The following is a 9,752-nucleotide window of genomic DNA, read 5'->3' as shown; positions in this document are numbered from 1 at the left end:
TTAAATAAAAAAAAAAAACAGCAAAATATTATTTTAAATATAATTTGCTTTATGCTAAATATAATATTAAAATTTAACTTGTTTTGTAATCATAACTTTCTTTTATATATAATATATAACATTATATTGTAATCTTTAATTTTTATTTATTATTACGGATAATAAATAAAATTCACTTTTCATAAAATTAAAGACAATATTATTTTGTGTAATCAGTATAAAAATTATTGTTATTAAAAATATTATTTCTTGTAGATTTTATTTCTGTAGTTTAATGTTTAAAAAATAAATGATAAATAATTTTAAAAGACATTTCATCATCGTTAAATATTGTTTTTAAATATTTATCCTTGTATTACATTTTTATTTGCATATTTTGCTATTCCTAAAATATTTAATTAATTATATAAAATTTTAAAAAAAGAAATAATATATAAAAATAACATTACTCATGATTAATTTAATAAATAAATAAATAATGAAAATTTCTAGAAAAAAGTGAAAAAAAAGTATATGAATGTCTATATGTATAAATAAATATTTGTATAAAATTTTTAAATAAACTTGATAATGAAAAATTATAAGAGTTTGTGCATGATTTTATTTTTTTCTTTTAATTCTTTAATATTTTTCATTTAAATTTTTTTCATAATTAATTTTAATAAAGTTTGTAAATTTGATTTAAATTTATATTATTCGTCTTTTTAATTTTATATTCTTATGTTATTCTTTAAATTCATCTTTTTGTTGATTTATCTCGTTTTTTTTCTCTATCTGAATTAATTTTTTTTCTGTAACATCAGATATTGATATACAATCATTTTGCTTTGCTTGACGAATTCTTTTAATCTTTTTCTTAATAGCTACAGCACCTGTTTTTAATAAAAATCGCAATTAATTTGTTGATATAAATATTTTATTTGAAGATACTTACAAAATAGTGTTTGCCAGAGTTCAGTTTTTTTTGATGTTTTGTTAACTAATTTCTTTAAGGAATCTCTGTGTCGTTTTTGTATTCCTGCTAATTCAATTGCTTCTTGTGTTGGTGAAGGAAATAAACAAATTTCTAACCAATAAGTAGCTTTTGCACATCCTAAAAGTTTGATCCATACCTAGAAATTAAATTTTTTAGGAAAAAGATTCTTATAAAATGTTGTACTTGTAATTTAATATTTTATAAATATATATGTTATAGCATTACAGAATCTAGGCATTCTGTTATAAACCATAGCCATAAATTAAACTGAGCTCTTGTCTGTTCTACATATCCTGACCATAACATCAATTTTGGTACAAATAATACATATAAATATATCCTGAAAAATTATTAAAACAATAAGGAACAATTAAGAAAATATAATTAAAAATATATCAATTTTCTCATATACTAACCAATTGAGACAATGAAAGCAGAAAAATAATTTAGATAACTTTCTTCCAGTAAAGTGAGATATACATAATAAGATTCGACAAATATTTATTATAATAGTATCAACTGCTTTGTAAAATAGAAATGTACTCACTACTGTACACCATCTAAAAAGATTAAAAAATCATAAAATAATTTTCTATAACACTATAATCTATATTATTTAAATTAAAAAATTAAATTAAAACAAAAACTATAATAAATCTTGTGTTTAAAAAATTTATATAAACTATCAAGTATATGTTAAATATTATAACAAAATCTGCTTTACTTTTCTTGATATGGATTTATGACAAAAGATGCAAATAATAAATTGGCCCAGCCTTTTATCCAAGTTCCATGACATAAAATCTCTAATCCTGCTTGATGAAAGTAAAAGCTTTTATGTAAAATAACATCCAATTCTTCATGTGTTATTTTCCGTTCTTCAGAGAACAAATTTATTGTTTTAATCGAAGATGATTTTAGGTAACAAATGCTACCAAAGCAAAATCCACAATTCCATATAGCTTTGATTATTCTATTTCTTTGCATCAATGGAATACGCATTTGTCGAAGTAACGACTGTGTTAATAAATGAAAATTATCAAATGTATTGTCAATAGACTTTGTTATCCTTTATCTGTACTCTTTGCAAATAACCCAAAAAAAAAAAGTAATTGACAAATTCATTAATTAATATAATAACAGTAGTGTAGAAATATAAAATAATTTAAACTTACATTAAGGCACTTTTCATATATAAAATATAAAATAACCCAAAATATAATTAAATATCCAATTAATATATCGGATTTTTTTATTTTTGTGCCATGTACATGCGCTATATCAAATGTTTCTTTATCCCATAAATTCGAAACCATTGGAGTAAATTGTGAAATCTCAACAAATGAATATAATCCGATTGTCCAACTGTTTACAGTTTCTTTCAACATATTAAATTTTTGAAACTAAACTTTTTTGAAGAAACGAAACGTGAACATAAATTTGTCAATATATGAAATTTAGTAATTAAACGTTAAAATATATAAATGTAAAAATATACAATGACAATATACAAGGCCACATTAAATATCAATTGAAAATATATCAAAAACTTTAATTTAAAACGTTTTTTTAGATGTATTATAAAATGCAAAATGCAATTAAAGCATTTTTGATCACACCATCAAAAATCTGCAAAAGATGAAATAATTAATATATATATACATATATATATATATATATATAAAAGACTACCAAAGACTAAATCTAGAATAGACTCAACATTACCATTGAAAAATTTAAAAAAGATTTAAAATTGAATTGATAATAAAAAAGTCGATCTTGATTTAGTAATAGAAACACTATTTAATAACCGCAACTGCTAATTGTAATGTAGATGGCATAGGTGAAATAATAATATCAATGATAGTAGTCATAAAAATTGAAAAAAAAAAAGAGAAAAATTCTTCATCTATGAATTTTTTTTGATAACTCTGAATATATCTATTATCTATCTATAATTTTTTGTCAATCTTAAAAATTGCTATATTTGGCGTTTCATCCGCCAAAACGAATATTGATAATCATATAGAAAACAATATTTCGATAAATTAATCGATTAATCCACATTAAGAAGTTTGTTTAGTTAATTCAATATGTAACATTATAATTAAATGAAATAAATATAAACAAAGAAGGCAAATAATAAAAGAAAGATAAGAATAAAATAATTATAAAATTAACGCCATTTCTAGAATATCATATATAAAACATATAAAAAAGAACAAAAAATAGTGGAAAAAGTATAAAGATAAAATAAGAATTGACCGTTAGCTCCATCTTTTGATAAAAAAAATCTCTTCAAAAATAAGATACAATAAGAATTAAAAATCAATATCATTTTTCGAGTAATTTTAAAATATTAATTTTTGAAAAAATATTTTGTGTATTCCATAATATCAGATAATAATTCTTATTCTATTTCTCTCTTTCTTTCATTTTTTATTCTTTTTTTATGTTTTATTTGTGGTATTTAAAAGATAGCACTGATTTCATAATTTTTTATTTATTTTTATTCTCTCATTATTTGCTCTTTTTGTTTATTTTTTAAAATTTATGCACTCAAAAAATTTCGATTAATTTTATTGTCTTGTTTTCCTTAATTCATTAAAAAAATTTTTTTTAATATCATATGTACTATATATATATATATATATATATTTTTATATATTTTATTATATATTTTTATAGATTATGTATATTATTTGTTTATATATAAATTTTTTCTATAGAGTGTTCAAAAATATATAAACAATATATATTTTAATACCTTTATTGTGTAATTAATATACACGTTAAGCTATGAAGTTTCACAAACTGTGTTCTAAATGTAACACACAATACTAATATTATTTCATATAAAGCGAATGTTTTATATAATTTAAGATTTTTATTCAATAAATTTACTTCTTATTAGTGAATCAGTGATACGAAATTATTGCGCTTGGACGTTTACAATGTACATTTTGGTAATGGATGAATTGTAAATATATGTGTGAAAAAGACCTTTTTGCAAAAATTATACTTAACATATAAATAATCTAAATGTGAAATTTAAAATTGACAAATTATTATTTGCACAAGCTACAATTCTGATGCTTCATTGTATCACCTAATATTTCATGATGACAAATTATATTCATCAAAATTATTGAAATAATAATACAAAATTAATTATAATAATTATATATATTAATATTACTAATGGATAATATTATTATAGGAACTTAGCACAGTTCCATAAAAAAAATATTTTTGCTCTGATTATTTATTGTAATTTGTTGATTATTATATAATGTTTGTCTTCACAATAGGTAATATATTGAAGCAAAAGTAGATCATAATTGTACTTGTACAGAACAATAAATGTGATACTACAAAGTATTATGCATACTACTGACAAAATACAAGTAAATTATGTTCTAAGTTATAATATATGATATTAAGTTTAGAGAAACATATAGTAAAAATTATAAAGTGCCTGAAACAACATTATAAAACTGTGTTTGGTATATCACTTACATTTATATTTGTAAGAAAGCTTTAGATACATACAATATTTGAAAGTAATGGTAACCAAAACAAATCTTACAAATTTTTAATTTAAAATTCCGAAAATATCATGAATTCTAAAGTAATTTTCTATAAAGAGTATATGGTCCTTAAGATGGATTGAAAAATATTTATCTAACTATATATTTCTTTACTTATAAAGAACAAAGCCATGTACGACGAACGGGCTATTTAAAATCGTGAATCATTTCAACTAATTAATAGTTAACTGTTTTCAGTCCAATATTATAATCTATTTACTGACACGACCAATAATATCCCTCTATTATACGAATAAAGATTTGATTAGATGATACGATGATTCTTTACACTAACTAGTTGGTGGTGGTGGAGGAGGTGGTTGTGCTAATAATGTAGGTAAAGTGTTGAGATCAATGCCAGGTGGAGCTGGTGTTTGTTGTTGAGGTGGGGGAGGAACAGGAGCTGCTGGTGGCCATCCGCCCATTTGTTGTGGTTGCCATCCTGGAAAACCTGGTGGTGGAGCAGTTCCAGGTGGAGGTGGACGCATTGGTCCTTGTTGTCCTTGTTGCCATGGTGGTATACCCATTCCAGGTGGTGGAATTTGTGTAGGTGGCATTTGTCCTGGTGGCGGTGGTTGATTGTTTCCGGCCATCCAAGGCATCAATGGTGGAATATTTGGTTGAGATGTGGAACCAGGCGGTGGTGGAGGTGGTTGCATTACACCAGGTGGTGGAGGCATACTAACTGGAGGTTGCCATTGCATGTTCATACCATTCATATTATTTACTTCTCCTTGACTCCATGGTGGCGGAGCCATTCCTGGCGGAGGCATCATTGGTCCACCTTGCATCATTTGTGGTGGCGGGTGTGCTGGTGCTGCCATTAAAGCACGAGGTGCTTGTTGTCTAAGCAAAATTGAAAAAAAATAGTTATTTATATAATCTTTTACAAAAATTAATTACATTAATAAAAGATAAAATTTACCTATCAAAAAGACCAGGATAATTAGGATTTGGATTTGGTTGACGTGGCTGTCCAGTTTTGGAACGATCAGGTGGTGGACCTTCACCTAATTCTGCCATAAGAGACATATATTCTTCATCTATTTTAGCTTTATCTCCACCTGGTCCCATTCCTCCCATGCCTGCAGCAGCTGGTCCACCTTGTCCAGGTCTCTTAGATCTACAGTCACGTGCAATATGACCTGCTCCACCACAACTTGAGCATACTATGTTATTTGTCACATTTGGTTTATCTGGACACTATTAATAAATAAGATAAAAATGAAATTGATTTGTTTTTAATTAAGTGCATTTAAATATCTATGTACTAACCAGCCATGATTTATGATCGGATGCACCGCAATTAGTACAACGTGGTCCATCATTTTCACGTAATGTTCCATTCAATAAAGCCAATTCTCTAAGTTGATTACGTCTCAAATCATTTTGCCCTTCAGGTACTTCCACACCTTGTCGTATAATTTCGTGAATCTAAAAAAATAATTTAATGAAATATTTATAAATAATTATGTAATAATTTATAAAACTATTACATACTCTTTCAACGGCCTTTTTTACAGCATCCAAATTATTAGCAGTAATGTATGCATGTAAAGGTTCATCTTCACCAGGTAAAGGTTGTCCATCTTTCCTTCCAACTTTTCCTTCTTTTACAGAACCTTTACCACGAATTATTATCTTTGCTCCAGTTTCCTTTTCCATTGCTATAAAATACAAAAAAAAAAAAAACTAATAAAATTTATATAAAATTTATGTATAATGATTAATGAGAAAAAATGATTGTCACGCAATGTTAATATATATGTAGTTATAATTATTTGTATATATGATTAATATTATATATTAAATATTATTTATATTTATATTATATTATATTATATTATTTATCAAAAATGATCAATCATATTTGCATTTCTTTTAAAAACTTTTTTGAGTAAGAGTAATTATATTAATATTATATATTTATGAATATCTTAAATTTACATTTCAATGTATTTCCACGTGGACCAATCAGAAGACCAACAAAATTAATGTCTGGATGTTCTTCTTGAGGAATCATTACTTTATCATGTACTCGTATAATTGGTGGTCTAAAAATAATATTTTAAATACAATAAATCATTCATATTATAATTCTAAATATAAATAAAAAAGTATTTTTAATTACTTATAATCTGGTGGTGGTTTAAATTCTGGATTAATTTTGAGAATCTTCTGAATAAGATTGTGACGCTCTTCTTCCAATTTACGTCTAGTACGATATTCTCTTGTATTCAACCGTTTTCCATCACTACTATATATAGGTTCTGGAGATGGAGATCTGCAAAATAAAAAAATAAAATTTTGTCAAGAAACAAAGTTTGCATTAAGATGGTACTAGCATACAAGCAACCTGATCCTACTATGATTGTGTGATTAAGTGGAAGATTGGAAACTAAGATAACATTGTAATTGATTTTCAAAGTTATTAGGCTTTAATCATATTTTTTCTTTAACATATATTTCTTTTCTGTCTTTTTAACAAATAAAAGAAATTCTGACCATGTTGGAAAATTTTAAGAAATCATTTATGAAATATATGTAAAATTTTTCATTAAATAATTCATTAAATTTTAATTTTTGTTATTAAAAAACTGAAATAAAAATTGAATAATATATTATTTTTATATATATTTTTTCATGAAAGATGAAGTATTGTATTAAATAAAAATCTTAATAGTTAACAATTGTAATTGTAATAATTTATATTTAAAAAATGTATCTATTAAATCTGAAATTAGTTATTATTAATTTAAAAGCTAAAAAAATGTTTCTAATGAAATTGTTAATTAGTCTTAAAATATACTATATTTATACAAATTTAAAAAAAAAATTAATTTTTTCCAACAGTGTCAATATATGAAAATAAAGAATAAAAAATTATGTAATGTTGAGTATAACATTGCTATAAATCTATTCAGTAGGTAACACCTGGAAGACTGCGCGTTTGTGCACGGCAGAAATCGGTATGATGTCAGCTGCTAAGATTGATCCTGTGATTATTAGGAAATAATTTTTTTGGATTAGTTAATAGTTTGTATATCTTACTATACTGTATAATACTAATGAAACACAATGATATAAAATAATGGTTCCAGCTAAAATCAGAAAAGTTAAACCTATTGGAGTAAATTAATTTATTAGAAAAATTAATGTGTATTTATTTAAGTTGTACCTGAAAGTAACGTAATATTGATCTTTATAGTATTATGTTTATATTAGCAATTATATTTTTATGAATTTCATTATTTGCCTGAAATCTGGTCATTAAGTTGTGATTAAGGATAGTAGTCTATTTTTATTAATTAATGATAAATATTCCTGTGGTATTAAACAACAAATATAAAATGCCGTGCAAATCACGGCAGCCTAATAAAAAAATTTATAAAGGTGCCCTATGCACAAAATTATTTTATTAATTGGTCAATACAATAATGAAATACAGCCTATTAACTTGAATAAAGCATTCTGCATAGGAACACCTCTGAATTTCCCTACATGTGCAAGAATATAACTATTTTAGAAAATATATGGACTAGAATACCCACTGTATGTTAAACACTGCTACTATAATTATTTTTTAATTTTAATTGTATAAAATGTTAAAAGACGCATTTACATATAAACAATGCATTTTTATTTTCAAAATAAATATATTCATTATAAAAATGCTTTATTTTATTATATTTAATTATTGATAACTAATAACTATTTAATTATTGCCCTAAATTGTTTAAATATATATCTAACAAGAATTTTGTAGCAGTGTTTAATAAAAATGAATTAGTAAAAGAAATTGTTTAGGGCAAACCAATATTATCAAAATTCATCTTCTGTGCTGCGTGGTGGCTTTAATCAAGCCCAATCTTTTCAAACAGACATCAGTATCCCACATTAACTGTACTGGAGCCATATCATAAGGCCCCTGTATTTATGGGCTGCTGAATGGTCAGTAGATAGGTATTGTAGATATGTTATGGTCATTTTTGGTATGTAAGTTTCGTTCAAACCTTTCCTCAGGATTAAGTGGAATTCCAAGATCTCCAGTGCGTAACTTCCTGCTGATTTCCTCAATCTGCAGCTGAACTGTAAACCAACGGGTTAGAGGGGGCGGAAACCCCAACAGTTAGATATTGCCAATTTGCCATACCAATATACATTCTATAATGTAAGCATGTTTCAAAAGAATAGAATATTCATTTAAGTCTAGTATTTTGTTTGAATTTTTGTAAATTCTCTTGAATAAATTTCTATTTCTATTTCTTTTCATAAAAAATTATAAAATATACCTCAATAGTTTTTTTTTTAATAATTTATTTTCTTTTAATATTTTATATATATGTGATAAACCTTGATATATATATATAAATATACAAGAAATAAAATTGATAGAAAATTTAATATAATTTATTTAAACAATCTAAGAAATCTGATAACTTCATCATTCAGCAAAATTGGCAATTCCTATTGCCAAACTCGCTTATTGAAAATATTTAAAGGGCAATTACCTTTGGCAAATATAAATTTTTAACAATATATACATACTTACATCTTTTATAGTACTACAAATTAAGTTTCAAAAATTTATACACAGAAGCATGATTCTTAAATCATATCCTGCCCATATATGTATATATATATGTATATATATAATACATAATTAAATTGAAATGATGATCAAAATAATACAGAAAATAAACTTACAGAGGTAAGCTTTCTCCTGTTCAGGAGTCAGGTTTGTTGGTAGAACTGTAGGCATTCCTGGTATAAAAGTTTTGTCATGTTCACTACCGCTCCATCTAGTTTTCCTCCTCTTCCTACGTTCCTCTTTCGTCTCTTTTTCCTGTTTACCATCACCTACAATATGTCTAATTTATTCACAATTCTTGAAATTTTTTTCTAAGTTAACATTTAAATAAATTTTAAATTTTTTTTAAAAAATGAAAAAAGATCACATATTACGCAGCACCTATATATTATATGAAAAAATCAAAAATTGAAAATTATATGATTATATTAAGCTACGTAAAATCATATGATTAAGCAAATTATACATAAGAAATCAGGTCGCGCAATATGATACAAGAATAAAATCAATGGCATATTAAGAAACTTTCAAACGTACTTTCCGCTTCGCGTTTTCTTGTGTTATTTGTTGTGGAATTGGAATTGGTGTTAAGTTG

General features: G+C 24.8%; 2 protein-coding genes across 3 annotated transcripts in view; both read right to left on the bottom strand.

Annotated features, from left to right (window-relative positions):
- Positions 1 to 648: 648 nt before the first annotated feature.
- Positions 649 to 2,847, bottom strand: LOC102671621. Its single transcript, XM_006618136.2, has 7 exons — positions 2,697 to 2,847; positions 2,152 to 2,605; positions 1,701 to 1,993; positions 1,393 to 1,536; positions 1,202 to 1,316; positions 935 to 1,112; positions 649 to 872 (listed from the first exon to the last, which is right to left on the bottom strand). Exons 2-7 carry the CDS (start codon positions 2,362 to 2,364, stop codon positions 724 to 726), a joined length of 1,092 nt encoding a protein of 363 aa, XP_006618199.1. The 5' UTR covers positions 2,365 to 2,605; positions 2,697 to 2,847; the 3' UTR covers positions 649 to 723.
- An 883-nt stretch (positions 2,848 to 3,730) lies between these two features.
- The window catches only part of LOC102671757 (splicing factor 1-like), a 6,525-nt gene continuing 503 nt past the window's right edge, over positions 3,731 to 9,752 (bottom strand). The window contains exons 2-10 of one of the 2 annotated variants that reach the window (XM_031511677.1): positions 9,695 to 9,752; positions 9,274 to 9,426; positions 8,580 to 8,655; positions 6,698 to 6,850; positions 6,514 to 6,620; positions 6,067 to 6,233; positions 5,842 to 6,000; positions 5,492 to 5,769; positions 3,731 to 5,412 (exon numbers count right to left, since the gene is read on the bottom strand). The exon at positions 9,695 to 9,752 is cut by the window's right edge and continues 37 nt beyond it. In XM_031511677.1, the coding sequence (XP_031367537.1) occupies positions 4,857 to 5,412; positions 5,492 to 5,769; positions 5,842 to 6,000; positions 6,067 to 6,233; positions 6,514 to 6,620; positions 6,698 to 6,850; positions 8,580 to 8,655; positions 9,274 to 9,426; positions 9,695 to 9,752 (1,707 nt within the window). In that variant the 3' untranslated portion in view covers positions 3,731 to 4,856. The remainder of the gene's footprint in view (positions 5,413 to 5,491; positions 5,770 to 5,841; positions 6,001 to 6,066; positions 6,234 to 6,513; positions 6,621 to 6,697; positions 6,851 to 8,579; positions 8,656 to 9,273; positions 9,427 to 9,694) is intronic. The other variant, XM_006618137.2, reaches the window with a different exon arrangement.

Source organism: Apis dorsata, unplaced genomic scaffold, assembly GCF_000469605.1.
Source record: "Apis dorsata unplaced genomic scaffold, Apis dorsata 1.3 scaffold_341, whole genome shotgun sequence".
NCBI lineage: Eukaryota > Metazoa > Arthropoda > Insecta > Hymenoptera > Apidae > Apis > Apis dorsata.
This window is presented reverse-complemented; position numbering and strand designations above follow the sequence as displayed.

What these genes read in the sequence shown, in the direction of transcription:
- LOC102671621 (XM_006618136.2), bottom strand. Translation starts at nt 2,364, where the DNA reads ATGTTGAAAGAAACTGTAAACAGTTGGACAATCGGATTATATTCATTT. An exon ending in ATAAATCCATATCAAGAAAA is followed by an intron (nt 1,537 to 1,700) that starts GTAAAGCAGATT and finishes TAATCTTTTTAG; the next exon opens with ATGGTGTACAGTAGTGAGTA. An exon ending in TAACAGAATGCCTAGATTCT is followed by an intron (nt 1,113 to 1,201) that starts GTAATGCTATAA and finishes TTTAATTTCTAG; the next exon opens with GTATGGATCAAACTTTTAGG.